The 27,965-nt window shown below is 38.0% G+C and overlaps 1 protein-coding gene across 14 annotated transcripts in view; it reads left to right on the plus strand.

Annotated features, from left to right (window-relative positions):
* TTLL5 (tubulin tyrosine ligase like 5) overlaps positions 1–27,965 on the plus strand; it is a 293,345-nt gene that overhangs the window by 95,228 nt on the left and 170,152 nt on the right. For 9 of the 14 annotated variants that reach the window (XM_007987329.3, XM_037984298.2, XM_037984299.2 and 6 more), the window contains 9 exons: positions 162–200; positions 7,251–7,408; positions 8,701–9,007; positions 14,377–14,497; positions 18,088–18,234; positions 19,343–19,446; positions 22,158–22,285; positions 24,770–24,856; positions 25,464–25,859. In XM_007987329.3, coding sequence (XP_007985520.2) covers positions 162–200; positions 7,251–7,408; positions 8,701–9,007; positions 14,377–14,497; positions 18,088–18,234; positions 19,343–19,446; positions 22,158–22,285; positions 24,770–24,856; positions 25,464–25,859 — 1,487 coding nt within the window. The remainder of the gene's footprint in view (positions 1–161; positions 201–7,250; positions 7,409–8,700; positions 9,008–14,376; positions 14,498–18,087; positions 18,235–19,342; positions 19,447–22,157; positions 22,286–24,769; positions 24,857–25,463; positions 25,860–27,965) is intronic. The other 5 variants (XM_037984292.2, XM_037984294.2, XM_037984297.2 and 2 more) reach the window with 2 other exon arrangements.

The raw sequence follows: 27,965 nt of genomic DNA on the forward strand, positions 1-27,965 counted from the left end.
TTCTCAATTTATCTGTCTGCTTTTCTGCAAATTTGCCCTCCTTGGCCTAATTTCATTTTGAATTTCTGTATTAAAAATTTCTGGAGTACACGTGTGTGTGAACTCAAGAGAGACTATCTGAATAGCATTCTCTAACCCAGTTGTCCTTTCTGCTTCTGTAGGGGAAACCCAAGAAGAAGCTTACTGACAGGAAGAACACGGTAATTGCCTTTTAAAAGTTGAGAAATTCTTTCCATGTGCATAATATGTGACCGTGCACAGACTAAGCATAATACCTTATATAACCATTTTTAGTTTGGTTCAGCTCGAATAGTAACATAAAATTTTTTTCTATTGAAAAAGTGTTTTGTGGCCACTTTTTACAAACTAAGTTTGAGATTTACTTCACTATAACTACAGGTATACTATTCTAACTGAAGATGGTGTTCTCGTTTAGCTGTGTAAGAGAATTAATGAGATTTTGAAACTACTGTCATGTTAGATTCAAGTAAGAGTTTGTGTTTTGGCCTTGACATGCCTGAGGCACACAGCTCTGTGCCTCATGGTACAGAGGAGAACCTGTTTCTAGTTTGCCATAGAACTGAAAGTATACAAAACACCTGTGGACTTTCATTTAGGCAGAGAGCCCTTTAAAGCATAAATCTAATTTTTCTTTAAAGAAGGAATATATTATGATTGTCATTTAGTTAAGGGAAAACTGAGATAAATCAAGTTTGTAGCTTGTTTCCAAATAGAAAGTCACCCTTGGTGTATAAGTTTTCTCTAGTTTTGAGTCGAGAAATATGCTTTGTATAACATACTGCTGTTAATTTGAAAATTGAGAAAAAAGAAAAAAATCTTAAACATTAAGAATATATGAAGATCAGTGAGTTCTGTTCTTCATTTTTTGGCACTCATTTTGTATTGCCATCAATAGGGATTTTGGGCTCTGTAAAGGTAAAAGCAAATGCAAGCTGGCATATGATAGGCCATATGCTGGAGCATGAAACAAGTCCTAATATATTTAAAAGGATTAAAATGATATAGAATATGTTCTTTGGCCACAATAGAATTGAATATCAATAACAATAGAAAATCTTCACATACTTGGGGATTAAACAACATTTCTAAATAATTCATGGGTCAAAGAAGAAATGATGAGGAAAATTACAAAATACTTTGAACTGAATGATAGTAAAAATATGTCAAGTTATGTGCACTACAGCTAAAGTAGTACTTTGGGGGAAATTATAAGTTTAAATGCTTACCTTAGAAAACTGAGGACTGAGATCAGGGTTCTAATGTTTAAGAAACTGAAAAAAGCAGAGTAAGTAGAAGAAAGTAGTAGAAGTAAGTAGAAGAAAGGAAAGGCAGAAATCAAATATAAAACAAACAATAAAGAATATTAACAAAATCCAAAGTGTGTTCATTGATAAGGTACCATAATTGATAAACCCTTAGGTAGACTGATCTAGAATAAAGAGAAAAGACAGTAATTACCAATATCATCAGATAGAAAGGAGAGGATTTCACTATAGATTCAACAGACATAAAGTGGATACTAAGGTGAGGAAAAAGGTTATTAAGGCAATATTATTAGCAACTTTATTCCATTACTTTGACAACTTAGATGAAATGACAGTTCTTTGTGGTGGGGGGAATGTGGAGGTGAACACCCAAACTGATACCAGCTGAAGTAGAAATTTTGAAAAGCCCTGTATCTGTTGAGAAAATTGAATTTGTAATGAAAAACTTTCCTGTAGAGAAAACTCTGGGCTCTCTGGTTTCACTATTGAATTCTGTCAAGCATTTGAGGAATAATAGCACCTATCTTATACAGATTCTTTTAAGGGACACTTCCCAGTTCATCTTATGATGGCAGCATGACTATGATGCCAAAACCTGACAAAGACATTAAAATAGAAGAAGAGAAAATTACAGGCTAATATCCTTCATGAACAAAGACACAAAATTTTTTAATATTAGCAAATCTAATCTGCCAGTATAAAAAGGATAACACATATGACTGAGATTTTCCCCAGTATTCCCCAGTATTGCTTAACGTTTGAAAATTAGTCATTGAAATTCACCATATTAATTACAGGGGAAAAACTAGATTTATCTTTTCATTAGATATCCCAAAAGAGCAACTTATGAAATTCAACACATATTTATGAGAAAAGCTCAGCAAATCAGAAATAGAAGGAAACTTCTTTAATTGATAAAGGACTTACATGAAAAACCCATTGCTATCATCATATTCAGTAAAATATTGAAGGCTTTTTCTGTATGATTTGTATTAGGGCAAGATGTCCACTCATACCACTTTTATTCAGATTGTACATTAGTATAGTAAAGCAAAGCAGCAAAAAAGAAATGCACACAGATTGGAAAGGAGGAAGTAAAATGTCTATTTTTGGATGACATAATCAGGTTAGTAGAAAATCCTAAGCATCTATAACTACAAGAACACAGAAGTGAACTTAGCAAGGTCTTAGGATACAAGATTGACATACTAAAATCAATTGTATCTTAATGTACTAGTAGCAAATAATTGGAAAATGAAATTTTAAAATATATTTATGACAGCATTTGAAAATATGAAATACTTAGGAATAAATTTAACAAAACATGTTTAATACCTATACAGTAAAAACTATTAAATAATACTGAAAGAAATTTATAAAGACCTAAATAAATGGAGAGATATACGATATTTTTCGATTAGAAGAATTAATATAGTTAAAATAGCCATTTTCCTCAAAGTGATGTAAAGATCCAGTGCAATCTCAATCATTATTCTGGTGGATTTTTTAAAAGAAACGGACCAACATTTAAAAATTTATATTCAAACACAAAGGACTCAGAATATCCAAAGTAATCTTGAAAAAGACTTAAAGTACTTGACCTAAATACTGTAATTGTACAGTATTCAAGATACTGGCAAACTGATCACATTGAAACAGAATAGAAAGCCCAGAAATAGACCCACATTTATATGGTCAAAGTAATCCAATGGTGAAAGGAAATTATTTTTTAAAAATGGGGATGGAACAACTGAATATCATATTTTAAAAAATGAACCCCAACCGCTGTCTTCCATAGAAATTAGAGATGATTCATAGATATAAAAACTATTACTATAAAACCTATTGAAGAAAACATAATATCTTTGTGACTTTGGGCTTGGCTGTTTTTGGACATGACACAGAAAGCAATTAAACACAAATAGTGTTATATTTTCTCAAGATTAAAAACTTTGTTATAAGATACTGTTAGGAAGATGATTTGGCAAGCCACTGACTGAGTGGAAATACGCATCAAACATATCTGTCAAAGGATTGATATCTAGGAACTACCAAGAACTCCCACAACTCAATAATAAAAAGACCGTCCACCCGGTTACAAAAGGGTAAAATGTTTGAACAGACCCTTCAAAAGGAAGACATATAAGTAGCCAATATGCTCATGAAAATGTGCTTAACAACATTAGTTATTAGGGAATTACAAATTAAAACCACATTATACCACTGAACATCTAGCAGAATGGCTGATACTATACTGACAATACTAAATGTCGGTAAGGATGTGGAACTAACAGAACTGTGATAAATCGTCGATGACAGCATAAACTGGTACAGGCACTCTAGGAAGAGACTGGCAGTTTGTTAGAAATACACAAATTTCACTTTGAGATCTACACAGAAGAAAAACGGCTTGTACAAACACGTTCATAGTAGCTTTATTCGTAATGCTCCAAAACAGGAAATAACCTAGGTGTCCAACAAGAGAGCAGATACCTGTGGGTTATTCGGACAGTGACCTACTGCTCAGAAGTAAACTGGGATGAATACTGATACACACATGAGTGAATCTCAAAAGCATGCTGAATGAAAGAAGCCTTACACAAAACAGTTCATACTGTATGGTTTCATTTTTATGAAATTCTAGAACAGGCAAAACGAATACATGATGAAAAACTCACAACTGTGATTACTTTTAGGACATTAGGGAAGGACTGAGTGGGAAGTGGCTTGAGAACTTCTGAGGTGATAGTAATGTTAAGAGTTTAGGTTATAAAGCTCTAGGCATTTGTCAGAACTCATTAAGTGGACATTTAATATTTGGATATGTCACTGTACGTAACTTTTAGCTTACCAAACACAGTTCTATAAAACAATTATTGAACTCTAGATAGTAATGCTATGCATGTTGAAATGTTTAGGAGCAAAATGCAGTGATGCCTCTAACTGTGAATTGCTTTAAAAACTAGATAGATTGATGTATGGATGGAGGGATGTATGATTGGATATGTACGTAACAAAACAAAATATAGTAAAATGTTAATTGTAGAAACTAGGTGGTAGGTAGGTATATGGTTGTTCACTGCATAATTCTTTAAACTTTTGTTTAAATATTTTCAAAAAAAAAAAAGTTGGCCGGGCGCGGTGGCTCAAGCCTGTAATCCCAGCACTTTGGGAGGCCGAAGCGGGTGGATCACGAGGTCAGGAGATCGAGACCATCCTGGCTAACATGGTGAAACCCCGTCTCTACTAAAAAATACAAAAAATTAGCCGGGCGTGGTGGCGGGCGCCTGTAGTCCCAGCTACTCGGAGGCTGAGGCAGGAGAATGGCGTAAACCCGGGAGGCGGAGCTTGCAGTGAGCCGAGATCGCGCCACTGCACTCCAGCCTGGGCGACACAGCGAGACTCCGTCTCAAAAAAAAAAAAAAAAAAAAAAAAAAAGGTCGGGGGCCAGGCGTGGTGGCTCACACCTGTAATCCCAGCACTTTGGGAGGCCGAGGCGGGTGGATCATGAGGTCAGGAGATCGAGACCATCCTGGCTAATACGGTGAAACCCCATCTCTATTAAAAATACAAAAAATTAGCCGTGCGTGGTGGCAATTGCCTGTAGTCCCAGCTACCCGGGAGGCTGAGGCAGGAGAATTGCTTGAACCCAGGAGGCAGAGGTTGCAGTGAGTCAAGATGGTGCCACTGCACTCCAGCCTGGGCGACAGAGAGAGACTCCGTCTCATAAATAAATAAATAAATAAATAAATAAATAGTTGGACAAAGTAAATGAAAAAGACGTAGCTAAAAGGTAATCAACTCATTTTTAGGAAATTCAGTTGTTTATTAACCAATATTTATGGCAAGTCAGCTGTGTGCTGGACTATCTCATAAGCATCTAAGATACAGTGATACAAGACAAACATGGTCCTTGCCCTCATAGAACTATTATTCTGGCCTATCGGATTCATACTTTACCCAACATTCCCTGTCCTCCATCCCTTGTACTATTTAGGATTTATCTGTTTATCCAGGATCTCTTAGTTCCTAGTTGTTATTTTAAAGTATCTTTGGAGAAAGAGATTAGTAGTAGCTTCTCCATATCTCTGAGCTTTTAGCATTCATATTTTTAAAAGTTTATTTTTTGAGTTTTTGTTGACAAAAAGAAATCTCTTTTTTTCCTAAAGAATGGAGTTCTTGACAATGTAGACAGTGTAATGTAGACAATATAAACTCTCGTTTTTATAATGAACAGTGCTTCATGAACGTAAACACTGGGCTTTAATTTATTAGGGTGAATTAACTTCCACTCATTTAATTAGAATGACCTCAGACATTAAATTGTCTCCAACCACATTAAGTTTTTAAGAGACATGTCTTTGGAGAGAGAGTTTGTGTGTTTATGAGATAACGATGTCGGTGTTAAACTATGCCCATGTTTGTCCATACGGTTTTCAAATTTGACCAAGTTAAAAAAGAAATACAAAATTGACCAAGTTAGCCAGACATTATTAAATACATTGTTTAAATGATTTTATTTTTCTATCAGATTTATTTTATTTTCTTTATTATTGAAGTGGCTAAAAGTTTATTTCTATAGCTCTCTCTCTGTGTGTGTTTGTGTGTATGTGTGTGTGTTTGTGTGTGTGTGTGTTTGCTCTTTGAGACTCTGATAAAATACATTTGAACTATTTTTAAAGTTCGTTGATTTGTTTCCCATTTCTGCTCCCAGTGCCAGGACCTTCCTGTTTTTGGCTCTGTGTCCTACTCCGGAGACAAAGCCTCCAAAAGACTTACCATCCATTCCATCCACCCAGAAATCCCTATCAAAAAGGTCCTAAATAGACCAAATGACACAGCCTTTTTATTATACTCAGAGACTGAAAACTCCCAGAGGAGTTAGGATGATTTCTTGACCTCAAAGGGAACACACTTTGAGTTCTAGAGAGTTCAGAGCCAACCGATTCGATTTCGAGGTTGGGCGGAGAGATTTGGCTACATGATTTCAGTCACTGATACAGATACTGCTTTTCTGACCTGGTGACCCAGAGCCCTCTCTTGGATGACTTGGTTATGGCTGTCTCTCCTGTATTTTGCTCAGTCCTTGTATAGATTGGGCCTCATATCAGTCACTCCCTGATATGTGATTTGTCTTATTTTAATGCCTAATGTATCTGGTGCCAGCCCCCTTTCCACATCCCATTTCTCATTCTTGACCTGATGTATTTGGCCTTGTCCTATCTCTGCTTCTTTCCCTTGTCTGTGCCTCTGACTCTAACTCCTGACCTGTACTTAATGCCTGTAAAGTCCCTGCCACCTTGCTTCACCTTCTCCTGTAGCTAATTAGGATCTTAAAGGAGGGTAGGTGCCTTGGCATTTCCTCATGTTGGGATGCTTGAGACTTGGTGAGTCCCTAGGGCTTGGTAGTTTTTCACTAAGACACTTCTATGTGTCTCAGTGAACTCGGTGCTCCCTCACATATTCACAGATCATCAGCCTTTCTTCCCCTCATCTGAACCTCTGCTAAATCTATATTGTTTAGATTTTATATACATTCAACAGTATATTTATAAAATGCTGAGTAAGTTATAATGGATAGAAATGAAACAAACACCATTTGCCACCACTCAACTTAAGAATTAAAATGTTGTCATTTTTAAGGTATAAAGTATTTTAAGTATAAGGTGTTGGGTGGCACTTTATAATCCCTGCAGTAAAGTAATAATCAGTATCACTGAATACTTAAAGGTCTTAAACATTGTCTTTAGCCACATATCTTTTTCAGAATATTTAGTAAATTCAAATGGGTCACTAGTGAGGTTTTAACGTAGATTCTAGTGTTCCTCTTTATCTGTCAAACTTTTAGAATTCACTTGAGTTACCATGTCTGGTGTGTCAGCATTACAGAATTCTGGCAAGCATAGCCTTGGAGTGAAAGAGAACTTTCTGAAGGTCGTAGCTACCATGTTGCTTTTCCCCTAGAATGACTGCTGATGGAGCACCAGAATTGAAGATAGAGGGCCTGAATTCAAAGGCCAAGCTGCATGCTGCACTTTATGAGAGGAAGCTCCTGTCTCTGGAGGTGCGAAAACGTAGACGACGGAGTAGCAGATTGAGGGCAATGAGGCCAAAATACCCAGGTACCTGCTGGTGAGCTTTCACCAAACTCCCTTATCTGGATCCTGCCAGACTGAGTTAACCAGCTGCTTACTCAGTATTTTATGAGTCAGAATCTTCCTGATCACATACACCTTTTTTGTATAGTTTTTTTCTCTGAAACTTAATTTCCACAAAGTCTTAAGTTTTTAAACCTTCCACTCTATATTATTTGTATTGAAGACTATCTGAAGCACATACATTTTGGCCTTTGCTCTTATGTCAGCATCATACAAATACCTGGTACCCTAGGAATAATATTAGCCTGAGTTTAATGGAATCCTGAGCATTGCTGTTCAGGTTTTTTGTAATTAGGTAAGTTCAGTTCCTTCTTTAACATTGCTGAATGGCATATTTCAGACAAAGTGGAATTTCTTTCTCTCCCAGCTTCTACAATGCTGTAGGTCTATTTGTAATTGACTGATATACTGATTTCCTTTTTTTCTTCCCTTCCCTCCTTTGTTGAACATCTGTATCAGGCAGCATGTTAGTCACTGAGGTTTCGCTGGTAAATAAAAAAGATACGGTCTCTGTCCTCATAGAACTTACAAGGTGGTAGAGAAGGGTAATGAATAAACATAGGATACAAAGATATTCCCCTGTTCTTTATACCTCCATGAAGGGTGCTTTTTTAAAAATCTCTTAACACACTGTAGAAATTACTAAGCCAAGGGTTTTTGGTTTTTTATTTATTTATTTTTATTTTTTGCCTTAAGTTATAAAAGAGCCATGATGAGAGTATGATGAAAAATATATACTTTAATGAAGATTATTAATAGGTTTTAGAATATGTAAGATTAGGCCAGGCATGGTGCCTCACGCCTAGAATCCCAGCACTTTAGGAGGCCGAGGTGGGCGGATCGCTTGGGCCCAGGAGTTCGCGACCAGCCTAGGCAATCTGGCAAAATCCTGTCTCTACAAAAAATAAAAAATTAGCTGGGTATGGTCACATGTGCCTATAGTCCCAACTACTTGGAAGGCTGAGGTGGGAGGACTACTTGACCCCAGGACGTCGAGCTGTAATGAGCCGAGATCCTGCCACTGCCCTCCAGCCTGGGCAACAGAGTGAGAACCTGTCGCAAAAAATGATAATAAAAACAAAAATAAATAAGAGAATATATGAGATGAGAGAGTGACATGTGGTTGCTATTAATTCTGTGCCTTGTTTGTGGTTTGGTTTAGAAATGGGCTTTTACTAAAAAGAAAAAAGGAAGGTATTGGGAGAGAGGAACATTTAATCCTTTTTTCAGCAACATTAGTGATTCTTCGCATTTAGTGATTACCCAACCAGCTGAAATGAATGTTAAAACTGAGACAGAGAGTGAAGAGGAGGAAGAAGTCGCATTAGACAATGAAGATGAAGAGCAGGAAGCTTCCCAGGAGGAGTCTGCAGGATTTCTTAGAGAAAATCAAGCCAAAGATACACCCTCATTGACAACTTTGGTAGAAAATACACCCAAAGAAAATTCCGTGAAAGTTCGTGAATGGAGTAAAAAAGGTGAACGGTGCTGCAAACTTGAGACTCAGGAGCTGGAGCCTAAATTTAACCTGATGCAGGTTCTTCAAGATAATGGCAATCTTAGGTAAGTATCTTTTATAATTATATTAGTAAAACTGATAACAGCTAACTTGTACTGTGTACCAGGTACTATTTTAGTGGTTTTACAGTCATTTTTCATTTAATATTTACAGAAGTCCTATGAAATAATGACTGTGATTAGACTTTGCTATCATTAAGGAAACTGAGCCTTAGAGAGGTTAGGTAACTTGTCTAAAGTAGAGCTGTGATACAAACCCGGGTCTCATTGGTTGGGCATTTGTGTCAGTCACTGAGTATAAGGTAACTGAGACAAGGAGCTCAAGCAGCTCATGGTTTAGTATCAGAGACAGAGAGCTTAGGCCATGGCCCCACTACAAACAAAGTGGTCTTAGGACATAGGAAAAGAGTGATTGGTCTGGCGTGGCAGGGCTAGAAAGGCATTATGGAGGAGGGAAAATTGGAATCAGGCCTTGACTGATGAGTAGGGTTTCAGGAGCTTTGGGAAGTGATGGTTAAGTGTGGGGGTGCTAGGTAGAGGCAATAAACACGTAGAGGTGGCCAGGCGCGGTGTCTCACACCTGTAATCCCAGCACTTTGTGAGGCCGAGGCGGTTGGATCACCTAAGATCTGGAGTTCAAGACCAGTCTGACCAATATGGAGAAACCCCTGTCTCTACTAAAAATACAAAATTAGCCGGGCATGGTGGCACATGCCTGTAGTCCTAGCTACTAGGGAAGATGAGGCAGGAGAATTGCTTGAACCTGGGAAGTGGAGTTTGCAGTGAGCCAAGATTGTGCCATTGCCCTCCAGCCTGGGCAACAAGAGTGAAACTCCATCTTAAAAAAAAAAAAAAAAAGAAGACTTAGAGGTGTGATAATACAGTCATTAATTAAGTCCCTCGGTGAGTTTTTATTGAGCACCTGCCCTATGCCAAGAATTGTGCTAGGCCATTTCACATTACTATGGGGACCAAGATAGGCCTGGAGCTTACAGTCTAGTGGGGAAGACTGACAGTCACCAAAGAAACAAGGTCATTTCAGGTCATGAGAAATGCTGTCAGGACAATAAGATGGTGTAATGTTAGAATGTAATTGGGCAGAGTTACTTAATTGCAGTGATCTGGCATGAAGAGGTAACCTTTGAGGTAAGTCCTGAATGATGAGGAGTCAGTCCTGTGAATATTAGGAGGCAGAACATTCCCAGCAGAATAGCAAGTACAAAGGCCCAGACATCATAATGAGCTTGGTGTGTTTACAAAATACAGACTAGAAGAATTACATGGGGAGAAGAGCATGGTAAGAAATGAGACACTAAAAAATTGGATGTTGTTAGATTGTGAAGGGCTGTAAGAGGAGCCTGAGCTTTATTTTCTAGATGACTTTTAAGCAGATAAATGATATGATGAGATCTTGTTTTAGAAAGTAAATCGTGCTTGCATTGTGGGATAGTGAAACTAAAGGCGGGGGGGCGGGGGGGCGGTGAGTAAGGGACTGTTAGAATTGTCCAGAGCCAGGAAGATGAAGGCCTTGATCAGAGTAATGGCTTTAGGAATGGAGAGAATGGGATGGACTTAGTAAAATTTGCAAAGTAAAATTGATGAGACTAAGTTTTTCACATTTGGAAACTTGGTGGTGCCTTCAGTCAATATAAGGAACAGGAGTTGGTTTCATGATAAAAACAATGAGTTTGATTTAAGACGTAGTAAGGAAGTGTTCTGGGCTGATGTCCAATAGACAGGCGAAAATACAGCTTTGTTGGTCAAGGTTGAACAGGATTGTATAGTTGATAGGTAAAGTCTTCAGAATGGGTAAGATTGTTCACAAAGTTATTTGGTTCAGCAAGGATAAAAAAGAGAGAATTGAGCCCTGGGGAATACCACTGTTCAATGGGTAAGTCAGTAAAAAGATCAAGAAGTAGCAGTTAGAGCAATAGACATAACATCAGAAAGGAGTAGTATGGTAAAAGCTGCAGAATGAGCGTTTCAGGTCTGTAGAGCCTCAAACAGCCCAAGTTAGATGAATAGTGAAAAGAGACTTCTGGATTTGTGACCTAGGGGCAGCTGAGTAGGTGGAAGAGCAGTTGTGAGCAGAGAAAATAAGAAAGCAAGTGTGAAGTAACTTTCTAAGGGTTTGGCAGTGAAAGGAAGGTAAGAATGCATCAGGGAGACGCCCAGCTTAAAAAAATGGATTTTTTTTTTTTTTCTTTTGAGAAGAGGTTCTGGAGCTTGTTTATAGACTAAGAGGAAGGATTTGAGGATAAGAGGATTAGAAATGCAGAAATGGATATATTGGTAGAGAAGAGTCCTAAAGGAAGGTGGGAAGAGGCCAGAGGAGGGAATATCTCTTCCTATAAGTCAGAAAGAAAGTGCTATGGGATGAATGAAGTTGATGGAAGTTTAAGAGCGAGAAATTTTAGGCATTTATGCATGATAGTCTTTATTTCTAAATTAGAGGCCAATTCTTATACTGAAAGTCTGGATTGGAGTACCATGGGATAGAGTTAAGATTTGGAACGGTGTCATGGAGAATAAGAATAGTTCTGTCAGTGGAGAATACACTAAACTCAGTCAGAAGACCTGGGCTCTGTCTATTTTAGTGCTACCAACTTGCTGTGTGGTCATAGGCAAGTCAAAGAGCTTCTCTAGGCCTCAGTTTCCTTTTCTGTCAATCCAAGGTATGGAGTTAGACAAGTGTTTTTTCAAACTTCTTCCTAGAAGGAAAAAAGATTTCACTGAATTGAAAATAGAGCATTTGATAACCACTGGACTGTATTCTAAGGTCGTTTCCAGCAATAACATTCTGCTTAGTTGTTGTAGAAATAAATGATTTCTTCACGAATCTTGTGGCTCTCACTTTGAATGAGTAAACTGTTAAAATTGCAGGGTGTGTTAGTGTCAATCAGTGGTTTTCAAACTGTGTTCCCTAAAGCTGCTCATTGTTCAGTGAAGTGTCTCAGAGGCTGCTTAGGGGTTTGGGGAAGGTCCACAGCCAGGGTTCAGAACTCTAAGCATTGCCTCATTGTTGCATATCTTATATACTGGGCATATGCGTAACCTTTTGTTTTTTAAAATTGATTTCTTTGGTGTAAATCATTCTGGTTTTCATTCTTTCATCTTTTTGGGGGGTTTGTTGCAAGTGACTAGCTGAACAATGTGTCCAATACCTTAGAGACAGTCTCAGAATTAACATTCGTGAAGTTTGTAGAAATGGAAACCTCAATACTTGTTCATTTGCTTTGCAACAGTGATTCACAACAAAACAATGATTGAAGTCTCAACTTATGAGCAGTAATCCCCTTATTTAAAAGATCTTCAAGTTTTCGTATAAAGGGATCAATCAGTGGAATTGGATATTCTGCTACATTCGAAGGTGTCTGAAACATGCTATTTCTTGCTCATTATATTGTAGGTGAATTTATTGGCCCAAACTGAGGATCTTTTAAATTTATTTTGACTTGAGAATAATTTGTTGTGGAAACAAAGCTTATAGGATTGGTTCAGGACAAAGTGGTATATATTCTCTGGGTAAACAAGAGTATAATTATTGTCTTTGAGAAACAGTTGAAAATCTACATTTATGGCCAGGCATGGTGGCTCATGCCTGTAATCCCAGTACTTTGGGAGGCTGAGGTGGGTGGATCGCCTGGGTTTGAGACCAACCTGATCAACGTAGTGAAACTCCATCTCTACTAAAATACAAAAATTAGCTGGGCATGGTAGTGAGCACCTGTAATCTCAGCTACTTGGGAGGCTGAGGCAGGAGAATCGCTTGAACCTGGGAGGCAGAGGTTGCAGTGAACCGAGATCACGCCACTGCACTCCAGCCTGGGTGACAAGAGCAAAACTCTGTCTTAAAAAAAAAAAAAGGAAATATAAATGTAAATGTAAATGTATTATTTCATATTATGCTCCCGTAAAAACCATCCCTGCTAGTAACAAAGATCTAGCCTTATTCATAGTTCATATTCTGAAGCTCTTATGTATTAAGCTCTCAAAAGCAAATCTACTCCCCAGCCTGACTCCCTTGCCCTCCAATTCTCCAACACACACGTGGAAGCTAGACTGGAGCCCTCTTATGATTTCCAGCTTACTCTATCCAAATCCTACCTCCTAATCTTGTGAAAACAGTCAGTAGAAAGCATTCAGTGATACTGCATGGGCGAGGATTGTAAACAAAGTTTGTATTGGGCCCTAATCTTCAGTGATATTATTTTGGCTACAGTGTCAGAAGGCCAATCAACTGAAGTAACCAAAATCTTGACTGAAAGAAAACAGATCTGCCATGAATAGCAGCTGAGGTGAAAATCGTCAGTGTCTCTCTGGCACTTCTGTCTTCCAGACTGTAGCTTGATCAGATTTCCTTGTTTCCAGCCTAGACTACCAGGCAGAAAATAGCTGGGTTATTTAATAATATTGCTGAGGTACTTTTCACAAGACTTGAGGGTTTCTTTTGCCCACTGAATATCTGGGCTTATCCTGCCTGGCCTATCAGTTTATCTATACCAAACTCTGTTGGACCTCCCTCATTTGTTCTGAACTCCAGCCATTCGAATCTTGTAGTTGAGAACAGTGTGGCCTTAAATTTGGCCTTAAGAGTTCCTTTATAGGATTTATCTATTTCCTGCTTTGGACACTTTTATATACTGGAAATATTAATTGCCATTGCAAAATCCACACTTTTGCACTAACTGATATGTTCTTAAGGACCTCCAAATGTAAAAAAATTTCTCATTAATACAGTGGTTTTTGTGAAGATTCAGTACTCCTGTCTGTTCCCCCAAGAAAGTTGTTAAAAAGTTCAGAGAGGGTCAGGCACAGTGACTCAGGCCTGTATGTAATCCCAGCACTTTGGGAGGCCAAGGCAGGTGGATCACTTGAGGCCAGGAGTTCGAGACCAGTTTGGCCAACATGGTAAAACCCCGTCTCTACTAAAAATACAAAAATGAGCTGGGTGTGGTGGTGTGCATCTGTAATTCCAGCTCCTCAGGTGGCTGAGGCAGAAGAATCGCATGAATGCAGCAGGATAGAGGTTGCAATGAGCCGAGATTCCACCACTACATTGCAGCCTGGGTGACAGAATGAGACCCTGTCTCAAAAAAAAAAAAAAAAAAAAAAAATCCAAAGAGAAGGTTTGAGTAGGAAATTTAATTTTCTGTTCTTGTTTTTTTCCCTCATGCTAATAATGAGAAAATAAATAGGATTCTCCATCTCTGATTCTTTTAATAGGAAATTTAAAAAAAAACCCTCACGTACTACTTAGAAGGAATCATTATTCACAGGCTGTAAGATGGGTTTTGTATTTCTTAGCCATCATAATAGAAGGATCCTCAAAGGTCACTTTGAGAGAAGCAAGTACACATTTTGTAGGTTTACACTTCCATTGCATAACGGTATGTTGTTTTGGATTTCTATAGCAAAGTGCAGGCCCGAATAGCATTCTCTGCCTATCTCCAGCATGTTCAAATTCGCCTGATGAAAGACAGTGGAGGTCAGACGTTCAGTGCCAGTTGGGCTGCCAAAGAGGATGAACAGATGGTGAGGCTCTTCTTATTGGAACTTTTTTACTTTCCCTTTTTCTTTCTTCTTTCTGTTTTTTGTTTTGTTTTGTTTTGTTTTTTCTATTAAGGTAAAGTGCAATGCATTTTTCTGGTGAAAGAATTACTACATAAGAAAGTTTTTAGATTTCTGAATACTTCAACATGAAGCAAATCTTTGACCTGGAGCTATGTTCATTACACCACGTAGTGAAGGCATCAATGTATTTCATTTTGAAATTGAAATTGATTTCTTGTTGGATGTGAAGCCTTGTGCAAAGCCCTTTAAAAGAATAACAATTTACAGTCTTTTCTCAAGCAACCTCACATATTATTAACTCTGAGGTAGGCATTATTATCCCTATTTTACAGAAGAGCAAACAAAGACCTCGAGAAGCCAAAATTCCACAGGTTGTACGTGATGAAACTGGAACTTAAACACAGATGTACATTACTTGCTCCTCCATTGGTTTCATGCATCGTAAAGCATTTATTTTCTGTCCTGAGGAGTCAAATTAGCTCTTTGAAAGTCACCACCTTATCATAGGCCCTGTCAGAATGCACCATCCTCCAAGTTGGTATTTTTTACTTTACTAGTTGTAACCTCATAAGATTCTTAGATTGCTAGAATCAAACTTGCATAATCATTTTTACTGTATATCAGTCATTTGAGCATTCCTGGGATTCAGTATTCTAGGACGGTTTTGTGTGTGTGAATCAGTATGATGGGGAGCTTTAAGCTGTTTGGTAAGGTCAGAGCTTATAGAAGAAGCCACAGCCCTTCAGTTTGTTTTTTTTTTTTCAGACGGAGTCTCGCTCTGTTGCCCAGGCTGGAGTGCAGTGGTACGATCTCAGCTCACTGCAACCTCTGCCTCCTGGGATCAAGCTATTCTCTTGCCTCAGCCTCCCGGATTCAAGCTATTTTCCTGCCTCAGCCTCCCAAGTAGCTGGGATTACAGGCATGCACCGCCAAGCCTGGCTAATTTTGTATTTTTAGTAGTGATGGGGTTTCTCCATGTTGGTCAGGCTGGTCTCGAACTCCTGACCTTAGGTGATCTACCCGCCTTGGCCTCCCAAAGTGCTGGGATTACAGGCATGAGCCACTGCACCCAGCCTCATATTCTTTTTAATAACAGGGATTTGTCACCAAAAGGAGAGGGGCCTTTGAGTCTGAGACAGCTGCATTCTTTGTTCCGCTCAGTGGGGACCTTACTGTAATTTTTAGTCCTCTGCATACAAAAGGCAAGTCTTTATGCCAGGCTTATTGTAAAAACATGTTGGTTATCGCAGAAAACAACTTATGAATTTAAAGTAGCCAATGGAACCCAGAGATAAAACCTTGTGTGTTGTGAATAATCCTTCAGCCATCAGTGGAAAATGTTAGCTCTGCTCTTTCCAAGTGGAAAATTGAAACTGTCTTTTTGAGAGTCAGTTTGTCTGCTCCACTGTGAAAAAAATAATGTTTTAATATAACAGCTTAAACCACCCTATAGTAAAGACAGCTGAGTAGGACTATGAAATTCAACCCTCTGGTTATGGGGCTGTTTCATTTACGCTGGAGTGAATTGGCACCAAAGGACAATGAACCAGAATCAAATTCAAGAAGAAAAAATATAGTTTAAAAAAGAATAACCACGCAGATGCTGGCTTGGAATTCACACAGTATTTCTTTGGGGCTTTCTACAAGAATATTGGGGATCATCACTGCAAAACTTAATACCAGTTCTGTGAATTCTTTCTTGAAAATATATCTAGGCTGGGTGTGGTAGCTCGTGCCTGTAATCCCAGCACTTTGGGAGGCTGAGGCAGGTGGATCAGTTGAGGTCAGGAGTTCGAAACCAGCCTGGCCAACATGGTGAAACTCCGTCTCTACTAAAACACAAAAAAATTAGCTGGGTGTGGTAGTGCGCACCTGTAGTCCCAGCTACTCGGGAGGCTGAGACAGGGGAATCACTTGAACCTGGGAGGCGGAGGTTGCAGTGAGCTAAGATCACACCACTGTACTTCAGCCTGGGTGACAGAACAAGATTCCATCTCAAAAAAAAAAAAAGAAGATATATATGTGTGTGTGTGTGTGTGTGTGTGTGTGTGTGTGTGTGTGTATGTATGTATGTATATAAAGAAAGGGGGGGAGAGACAGAGCATGCAAACCCTAGTCTTGCTTTTGAGGAAGGTAGATGTAGAGTTGGCCTCTCTGCTCCAACTTAGGTTAGAGATTCCTTATCTCATAACTCACAGAAGGCACCTCAACAGAACGTCCCCAGATCTATCATCTGAAGGCAGTTTTATTGTGGTTTTTGGACAACAACATCTTTAAGGCTTTTGGCCTTATAAAATCTCTCTTTGAAGCATTTATGATTTTATCAGTAATCTGATTGGTATCTGTTCAGATTTCAAAATCCTTTGCCTCCATCTTCAGTGAGATGTATTCTTTCTTTCCCTAGTAACTTTCCACTGTGCCCTCCTTGACAACCCCCAATTCTAAAAGCTCCTTTATCCTTCAGGAAGAAAAAAAGCTATGACCTTTCAAACTACTGTGATAGTTCTTTCTTTGCCTTAATCACGACGCTTTTAAAGTCATTAGTTTCTACTCTTCACGTATATTTTTCATTACCCTTGCATTTTCTTAATGTCTTCTTGTACTCTCTTTATTAAAACTCTTTTCTTGAAATTATCCCTCAGTGGTCAGATCCAAGGCCTTGTCTTTGTGGTGGGCCTTTCCAGCTCCAGCCTCTTGGAAGCATTTGACATGGAACCCTTTCTTCAGTTGGCCTCCATGACACTATTTTCTCTTAATTTTCTTTTTTTCTTTTTTGAAATGGAATCTTGCTTTGTTGCCCAGGCTGGAGTGCAGTGGCGTGATCTTGGCTCAGTGCAACCTCCACCTCCTGGGTTCAACTGATTCTCATACCTCAGCCTCCTGAGTAGCAGAGATTACAGGTGTGTGCCACCACATCCGGCTAATTTTTGTATTTTTCGTAGAAATGGGATTTTACCATGTTGGCCAGGCTGACCTCGAACTCCTGACCTCAAGTGATCTGCCCACCTCAGCTTCCCAAAGTGCTAGGATTACAGGTGTGAGCCACCATGCCCAGCCTATTTTCTCCTGGTTTTCTATGTTTCTGATGTTTCTAACCTGGTTTTTTTTTCCTGATTCTTCCTCATCTTTTCTATCTCTAAATATGAATATTTCTGTATTCTCTGTCTTCTTACCTTTGATACTTTCATCTGCTTCCACAGTTTTAGTTTCTACTACCTGTCTTTGAATGCTACCCTTCCCTAAATAGTACTATTTGTGTATGTACTATGGTACTTTTACAACTCCTACTGTATTACATAGTTATTTACATACATACTTGATTTAAATTTTCTGATTGCCAGCTTATTTAGGGAAGGGAATAAGTGTCTTTCGGTTTTGTTTTGTCTTTCTGTACCCTTTTTATATCTAACCTGTTTGTTCTGGGTCTTGTTTGTTGAAATGTGTAATATACATCTTCTTACATCTCTGTTATATAATCCCCTTGTAGCTTGTCTTCTGTTGCTTAGCACCATCCCTCCTTTTTTTTTCTCCCATGACTCTTTAATTTATAGGAGCTGGTCGTTCGTTTCCTCAAGCGAGCATCAAATAACCTTCAGCAGTCACTGAGGATGGTATTACCCAGCCGACGATTGGCACTTCTGGAACGCAGAAGAATCCTGGCCCACCAGCTGGGTGACTTTATCATTGTATACAACAAGGTAAGTCTTTTGTCTGTTAGTCTTGTGCTTTGGATTGCCATACACTGTCAGAAACAGACTGGATAGAAGCCTCTGTGCAGCTGGATGGAGACCTTCTTCTGTTCTCTGGCATCACCATCCCTTGTGTATTACTGTTAGGGGAAGCAGGACCCCACACCTTAACCCAGCTGGTCTGAAAAACTATTAATTACTTCCCAAGGCCCAGTGGCCATAGATAATTCTTAATTCTTACCAAAAGGCAGATTCCATTTGAGCAGTGAGATGAATCCTAGGCCGTGTGAGTCTGCACGGTTGTTAGTGCCTGTAGAAAGTGGCAAATTGACCATTTGAGAACAAATTTGAGCTGTGGATTGAATACGATGACATATTCTTTCTTTAGCAAGTTATACTTTCATCTTTAAAACATTTTATACAGTTACAGAATTTTACAGTCAAGCCCAAGAGATACACTATTTAATTAGAATATTTTACAAAGCATTCTATATCCCGGGATCTCAGAATGCATTAAAAATATCATTTTGGGTGTTTGGGTTTGGGAGGTTTGGTCAGTTTGCAGAAGGAAAAGCTGACATAAATTTAAATGGCTTTTCTAAAGTTGCATGAAATTGTTAGTAGAATATCAGTACACCAAACTCATAGACACAATTTACTCCAGATCTGTTGAGAATTTTGTTATGTCTTATATAAGTGAAGAATTTATTCAATATGGAAGCTGGTATAAGAGTACCTTCCAAGATCTGTCTTCCCTAATTGGAACAAAATACTGTGTCTGTTGTCATATTGTTAAAGCTGCAAGGGTGATCGTAGATATTACTAAGCTACTATAAAAAGCTCTTTAGTCAATGTGCTGTGTAAGTAGAAAGTAAAAACATGATTAAAATTTATATTCATTCTGCAACTTTTACTTGGGAATTTCACAGTGTTTTACAAAATCGTGGCCAAAAGTAATATATCACATTTATAGGTAGCAAAAGTACATACAAGAATTAAATGTCTTTATTATAAGGACAGATTAACTCAAGGCTATTGAAAGTACATGATGAAGTGCATATTTATTAGGAGTCAGTTTTATCTTGTTGTTTTTCTGTGGGGTTTGGGCACTGGGTAGGAAACAGAACAAATGGCTGAAAAGAAATCAAAGAAGAAAGTTGAAGAAGAAGAGGAGGATGGAGTGAATATGGAAAACTTTCAGGAGTTCATCAGACAAGCAAGGTAGAAGACATTCTTGATTAATTAAAGCTGTCTTATTCCATCTTCCATAATGCTGATTGAATACCAGCATTCCTTTTTTTCTGACACATGGATGTGAATGAAATCACTCTTAAAGCTGGATACAGTGGCACACCGCTTTAGTCCTAGTTACTTGGGAGCCTGAGGCAGGAGGATTGCTTGAGCCCGGGAATTCAAGGCCAGCTTGGGCAACATAGTGAGACCCTGTCTCTAAATGAAGAAAAAAGAAATCATTCTCAGAAGGAGAAAAAATTTTATAGACTTGGCCTCTCCATATCTTAGCCAATTATGTTGCTGTTTTCATGGCTTCAGTTATCAAAACATTACTGCTGGGTAGCAGGGCTGTAGTTCTAGACAGCCTTCACAGTACACATCTCTTGAAGTCACAAGAGAGCCCTTTGGAAAGTTGAAGTTAGAGGCATCTCATATTTACTGGGTCTGAATTTATCCCTGACCTACTCATGGAGTGGAAATGACCAAATTTTGCCTACATTGAATAGGTTGAGGAATTTGCACTTTCTCCACTCTGTGAGGGTTACAATTATAATAATTTATATAAAATAGTTCTAATTTATATAAAATAGAACAAGTTCTTCATGCTTAGGGTTAGCCTTTAGAAATGGAAAATCTCAGTATTCATCTCTCTATCTTGATAAAAGTCAACCAGTCCATTTTGTCCATTTATGTTGGCTTACAAAGGAAGAGATAACAAAGGCACTTAATTTTAAATCTTGTAAAACTTACACTGGAGGATATTTTTCTAAATAGAGAGATGTGCAAAACCATTAAAATAAAATAGGATAAAAAAACCATAAACCCCATTACTTAGGCTTCAACTGTCAAAGTCACAAATAGGGAGAAAATCAGTAGAAAATCTACCCTATGTTGATTTGTGAAGTTAAATGAGGTACAGGTAGGGGCTTATCAATCACCAGCATAATATGATCTTTGTTTAATACCTTTTTCAGACCTCACTATCATACGCTTTACAGCAAACAAATATATCATTTTGTAGGAGTCCATAATTGTATGATGTTACTTGTTGATATTTTTGAGTCTTAAGTAATATGATTGATAAAACAGGTATAGAAACAGTTTCTCTCATCAACATTATGAAAACAGAAAAGGATTAAAAAAAAAAAGATAATTTTCAGGTTTATCCTAAGGATCTTCAAAATCCCTAAAATATATATTTAAGAAAACCCAGACTTTAAAAGAACACTATTTCCCAAGCAAGTCTAACTGGATACTAAAAATGAATTATATATACTGTTAACTAATTCTATAGATTTGGAGATAAAATGCATTGGAACATAATTACTTCTGATTGTGGATTAGGTGCTGATTTTTGGGAAATAATGTGGTAAAGTTCTTCTTTTATTAAGTTTGGTTTGAGTACATGGATGCTTTTCAGGGCTGGTAAATTCAAATACCTGCCGGAGTCAGACAGGAAAACATAAATTATGAAGTGGGCAAAGGATGAGACAGATATAAAGCAGCTTGTATTTTGACCAGCCATAACCTTTGCCTTTCAGTATTCTGTGAAGGGCCAAATAAAACACACTGACAGGCAGAGGTTTGCAACCTCAGCTGTAGATCTTTGATAGTTACTTGAGAAACTTTTCTTGTGGCATTTGGCTACTTTGGAGACTTTGGGGTTTACGCTGAGATTCATAAAGCTGGTTTCTAGGTTCTGGTTAGAGTGTGTTTTCTGAAGATGGGATATAGGTTCTCTGTGATAATGCAGGCATACTTCACTTAATAGCCACTTTTCTAGAACATAGCCAAGCTTCAAGGAAAAGAAAAGAAAAGAAAAAAAGGCCATTGAGAAGCTGCTACAGATGTTAAAGTCCATGTGTGTGATATGTTCACTAGAAGAATCCACTGGCCCCTCATCTGTTTTCTTATACTTTCTATTTTGTGGCTATTCATAAAGAGCATATAATTTCAGTAATTTGAAGTGATTTAGAGATGATCTACCTTAGCCTCGTGCATTATATAGATGGTTAGGGAATTCTATGGTTATTGGTGGATTTCCTTATTTTTGACTTAGGCAATGAAAATGACAAGTGGCTCTTTAAGTGAAGATACTTCAGTTATCTAGAAGTGAATTGAACAAACTGTGAAGGGCCAGATAATAAACATTTCAGACTCCGTGGGCTGCATATGGGTGGTGGTGGTGGTGGTGGTGGTGGTGGTTCTTGTTGTAGTTGTTGTTTTGCATATTCTTTAAATGTATTTTTTAAAATTTTTGGCTGGGGGCCATAAAAACAAGTCGCTGTTCAGGTTTAGCCTACAGTGTGTAGTTGGTTGCTGCCTGTTCTCAAACGTGGCTGTCCAATGGAACTTTTTGTGGGTGACTACTGAACACTTGAAGTGTGGCTAGTTTACGGAAAAGAATCTTTAATTTAATTTAATTTGAATTTAAATAGTCATATATGACTGACTAGTGGCTACCATATTAGACAGTGTAGATCTAGAAAATTCACTGTGGAATGAATAAAACCTTATGCTTTAAATTTTTTAGATTGCTTTCATTTATATTTTATTTTAACCACCTATTAATAGGGAATTTTCAGCTTGTGCTTTTCATTTTTCCCTTTTCCAGCTTGCTCTGTTTTCATAATAAAATCTGGTGGAAAGATTTTCCAGAATAGCTTCCTGTCTGACCATACTTTTTCTTCTCATTTCAGTGAGGCTGAACTGGAGGAGGTGTTGACTTTTTATACCCAAAAGAACAAGTCTGCTAGTGTCTTCCTGGGGACTCACTCTAAAAGTTCTAAGAACAACAACAGTTATTCTGATAGTGGGGCAAAAGGTGGTAAGTATGCTGGTTAGTTAATGAAAAATAAGAACAAGTGAGGAAATGAGAAATGCAAAGGAGAATGAGGAATAATGTGTTGGCTAAGCACTAATAGTCTCCAAGGTAATGAGACTTTGCAGCATGGGGAGGGGGTGGAGAATGGGGGACAGTACTTTTTGTCCTAAAAGCAGAAGAGGGGCATGGTCTGATTTTTTTTTTCATGGCAATTAACTACAGAGAGCTTTTTAAGAAAAGCTAATAATAGCTGGTATTTAGTGAACACTTATCTTTCTATCTGCTGGACATGGTCTTATTTTTTACTTCCCAAAACCACGTAGAATGGGCGCTACTACAAAACCTCTTTACGGATGAGAAAATAAGCTAAAAGAGACTCAGTAACTTGCCCAAGGCTATTCTTTTTCGTGCAGGGACAAGGAATTTGATCCATAGTCTGCCTGACTCAAAGTTTGTGCTCTTAATATACTCTTCTATCTCTCTTAATGATTATTTCTGACTCTTGTCAAGTTTATTACTTTCTCTAACTTAACATCATTGGCATTTTGGACAGGAGAATTCTTTGTTGTGTCGGGCTGTTCCATACCTGGTGGGATATCTATTATACTTGGTTCCAAGCCTGACATGCCATTAGCTTTCCTCAGCTATTGTTATAATCCAGAATGCCCCTACATGTTTCTAAAACTTCTTACTGCTGGGGAATTCCATGGTCGGGGATTTTGGAATTGAGTATGGATGTGGCTGTCTAGCTCACGTCACCATGATAAAAAAAAAAAAAAAAAAATAGCAGTGACATTCTGTTATAAACAAAGCTCTGTGCTTTAAATGTAAAGTTAACTTAAAACCTAGATGGAAGCCTAAGGCTTAGGTAATCAACCTACTGATTTTGTCAGTGTGCTAAGTACTAGATTCCAAGATGGAGACTTCTTCCCTGCTCTTAAGGTTATGATAACCTAATGTGGAAATAGCCAGGAAGATTGGTCATTTAAAATGTAGACTGAATTTTCCTAAAGAAACAGTGTTGATGTTTTAAAAACTGATTTGGTTCCTAGGCCAATCCACATGAGCTTGTTTAACTGACTGTATAATTGAATTATTGTATTACTGGAAGTCCTGAATCCAGCCCTTTTCTTTGAGTTTTTCTAACGTCATTCACCTGTTCATTCATTCCTTCTATACTTCTTTTTTTTACTTAACACCTGTTATGTGTTAGGCACTTTCATGGTTGCTAGAGATACAATGACCAGGACTGTCACAGTCTTTAACTTTATAAAGTTTATTGTCTGGTAGATAAAGTTGGGTGAGTGAATAGAAGAAGAAAGCTGGGAGAAGCTCTGAAAAGCTCCTGTAAGAGTTTTGGCTAAGGGAGACAAAGGAATTCTTGTAATAAGGTTGGAATAGAGAAAAGTGTGCTAATTTGGGGAGGTAGGGGCCTAGATGGACATTCATCTAGTAACTTCTCCCCTGGCAGTAATGTGGAAGCCCTAACAGCATGTAGTGGCAATATCTTTTGTACTGATAGGTCATTCAAATTTCTAGGGTTTGTGTTTTAAGGGATTACCTTTACATAAGATCCATACCTGTGTAAACCTATTAAGGATAACTAGGAAACCTATTAAGGGTAGTAGGAAGGCTTCAGTCAAGGAAACAACATTATGACATTTGATAGTATATATCTGGACTCATTTCAAACATGAACAAACGAGTGTGTGACAGTGTTACCACTGCTATTGGCGACGGAGGGGAGAAAATTCATATGTCTTTATTCTTTCACTCTGAAAGATGATGTATAAAATGGCCTTTCTTAAGTTTTTGTATGATTCTAGCCCTTGACAAAGATTTTGGAATATTTTTATATGTAATTAGCTTTGGCTATTCTGTTTCAAAATTCTGTAGTGGAGAAAAAATTAGTTACTAATGTCAAAATTGATTAGAGTGATACTATTATTGAATATACTGATCAGCCTATCTCCAGTAAAACTGAAGAGTTTAAGAGACAGAGCCATCGTAGTATCCAGGTATTACGCCAAGAAACAGTGGGACCGCTCTTGCTGTCTCAGGGTAGCTTCACTGCTCCATACGTATTATAACTTCTTGGCTCCAGGGGCTACCACCAACCAACGTGATCTCTTAGAACCCTCCGTCTGAATTCCTGGCATAAGCATCTGACCACCCTTATTATTATTATTATTTTTCCAGATAAGCCCTAGCTTGTTGGCTGTCTGTGGATGGCTGCCCTGGGTTTAGGTACCTTTCCCTGGTTCAGTTAACTGTAGCTGGGATTTGGAATAGCTGGGAATCATTTAATTGGTTGCCCACTCCATAGGGCTGTGGGTGTCTCCATCTTTGGAAAAATGTGATGAGATGTGCCATGTTTCCCAGCATTGATTAGCAGTTGTGTTATATTTTTGGAAATAAAATTATGTATAGAACAACAGGCTTGCAATTGATTTTAGGAGAGTCCAAGCTCAGTATTTCTTATTTCAGATCACCCTGAGACTGTAATGGAAGAAGCGAAAATGAAGCCGCCTAAACAGCAACAGACAACAGAAATTCACTCTGATAAATTATCTCGTGAGTGATTTCAAACCTACCTAGATTTACTGCTCTCTGATAATTCCCTAAAAGAAGAAAATAGTCATCAGATATTAAATATTTCTAAAGCATGGAACATTACCTCAAAGAAATATTTTTCTTTGTTTTTCCTTTTCCCTTAGAATTTTCTCTTATCTATTGATAAGCTGTTTTCCTTCCAAAGACTTTTTCATTTTCTTAAGTTTAGAAATTCTGAGTTTAGAAATTCTAGTTTCTGAGTGAGAAATTAGAAAAAATTCTTTTTTCCTAGAAGCTTGAAGAGAAGAGGGAGAGGAATTAGCTGTTACTAGTGGAGACTTCATCTTGATATCCTAACATGTGTAAAACATGCCTGCTCTGTTTCATAGTGGTAGTCCCAACTCCAGCTTTTAGAAAGGAATAAAAGTAAATTCCTATTTCTGTTGCCAAGTTGTTTCTGGTAGGCAAAAATCATTAAGTTTATGATGAATACTCATTAAAGTCTGTATTTTTCATGACTTCTATTTCATGCCAAGATTATTGTGATGTTTATGTTTTAAAAATATTTGTTTTATAGAGATTGTATGTTTATTTTTTCTAAAATGATGTCTTGTTTTGTTTTTAATAGGATTTACCACTTCAGCAGAAAAAGAGGCAAAATTAGTTTATACCAATTCTTCGTCTGCTCCTTTCTCTGGTCCTACTGCTACTCTGCAGAAAATTCCCAACACCCATTTGTCATCTGTTACAACCTCAGACCTCTCTCCAGGGCCTGGCCACCATTCTTCTTTATCTCAAATTCCTTCAGCTATCCCCAGCATGCCTCACCAGCCAACAATTTTACTGAACACAGTCTCTGCCAGTGCTTCTCCCTCCCTACATCCTGGGACACAGAACATCCCAAGCCCTGCTGGCCTGCCTCGCTGTCGATCAGGAAGTCACACCATTGGCTCCTTTTCTTCCTTCCAAAGTGCTGCACACATCTATAGCCAGAAACTGTCTCGTCCCTCTTCAGCAAAGGCAGGTGAGTGAGAGAACGAAAGACGGTCCACAATGTGAGCTCCTCCCCAGCCCCAATAAAGAAAGAATGTCATCTCTTCCCTTTGCCTTTTTTTAAATTTTGAAATGGAAAGGGACACACACTGCATTGTTCTGATGTGACTAAAGAAGGCTTGCATTGCATCCAGTAGCATGCATTCATTGACGCAAGAGGAAACAGGACTTCTTTTAGGTACTGGAGATAAAGAGATGAATCTGACAAGGCTTCTGTTCACTAGGAGCCTACAGCCTAGTCAAGAGGTTTCCTATTAACCATAGACCCATGAGTGTGCTCTATGCATTCTCTGTGCTTCAAATAGTTATTCCCAACATCAGACAAGTTAGTTTTTAAGACAAGAATGACTTGAATAAATAACCAAAGAATTCTTAGAATAGGATTTATCATTTTAACTGAAATAGACCTATATTGTCAAATTTGTCCTTCTTTTTTAAATAACAGCTTTATTGAGATATAATTTACATTCCATCAAATTCACCCTTTTAAAGTGTACAAATCAGTGGGTTTTTTTTTATATATTCAGACTTGTTCAGTCAACACCACTATCTAATTTTAGAACATTTTCATCATCTCCAAAAGAAACCCCATACCTGTTAGCAGCCACTGTCTGTTTCTTCCTCCCCCTAGCCCCTGGAAACCACTGATCTACTTCTCTGTTTTTACAGATTTGTCTATTCTGGACACTTTTATATTAAAATCATATAATAGGTGGTCTTTTGTGAATGGCTGCTTTCTATTCTGGACATTTTATATAAGTAAAGTCATAATAGGTGGTGTTTTGTGAATGGCTGCTTTCACTTAGCATAATGTTTTTCAGGTTCATCTGCGTTGTGCATGAACTTCATTCCCTTTATGGCTGAATAATATTCCATTGTATGGATATACCACAATTTGTTTAGCCATTAGTCAGTTGACAGGCATTTGATTTGTTTATACCTTTTGGCCATTATGAATAATGCTGCTATGAACATTTGTTTGTAAGTTTTTGTGTGGACATATGTTTTTATTTCTCTTGAGTGTATAGCTAGAGTGGAATTGTTGGTTCGTATGAAAACTTATTGTATTTCCTCTTTTTGAGCAACTTGTGAACTGTTTTCCAAAGTGACTTTGCCCTTTTACTAACAGCAATGTTTGAGGGTTCCAGTTTCTCTGTGTCCTTGCCATTACTGTGAGTTGTCTCTGTTTTTGATTTTCACATCCTAATGGGTATGAAATAGTATCTCTTTTTTGTGGTCATGATTTGCATTTACCTAATGGCTAATGATGCTGAATATCTTTTCATTTGCTTATTGGGTATTTATATATCTTCTTTGGAGGAATGTCTTTTAAATTCTTTGCCCTTTCAGAATTGGTATGCTTTCATTTTTATTGTTGAATGTAAGTGTTCTTTATATACTCTGGATAAGAGCCCTTTGTCAGATAGGATTTGGAAATATTTTTTCCCTACTTGATGGTTACCTTTTTACTTTCTGGAAGCACAAAAAATTTTAGATTTTAATAATGTCCAATTTATCTGTTTTTTTCTATTGTCACTTGTGATTTTTTAAATCTTATCTGGAATACTATTGCCTAATCAAGTGTCACAGAGATTTCCTCCTTTTTTTTTTTTTTTTTTTTTTTTTTTTTGAGACGGATTGTTGCTCTGCCGCCAGGCTGGAGTGCAGTGGCATGATATTGGCTCACTGCGACCTCCGCCTCCAGGTTCAAGCAATTATCTTGCTTCAGCCTCCCGAGGAGCTGGAACTACAGGCACATGCCACCATGCTCAGTTAATTTTTGTAGTTTTTAGTAGAGGCGGGTTTCACCATGTTGGCCAGGATGGTCTCGATCTCTTGACCTTGTGATCCGCCCACCTTGGCCTCCCCAAAGTGTTGAGATTGCAGGCGTGAGCCACTGTGCCCAGCCCCAATTATGTTTTATAGTTTAGGCTCTTACATTTAGGTATTTTGTCCATTTTGAGTTAATTTTTCTGTATGGTATGATGTAAGGGTCTAACTTCATTCTTCTGCATGTGGATATTCAGTTATATCAACATCATTTGTGGAAAAGAGTATTGTTTCCCCATGGGATTGT

The sequence above is a fragment of the Chlorocebus sabaeus genome, chromosome 24 (genome assembly GCF_047675955.1).
Source record: "Chlorocebus sabaeus isolate Y175 chromosome 24, mChlSab1.0.hap1, whole genome shotgun sequence".
NCBI classification, from domain to species: domain Eukaryota; kingdom Metazoa; phylum Chordata; class Mammalia; order Primates; family Cercopithecidae; genus Chlorocebus; species Chlorocebus sabaeus.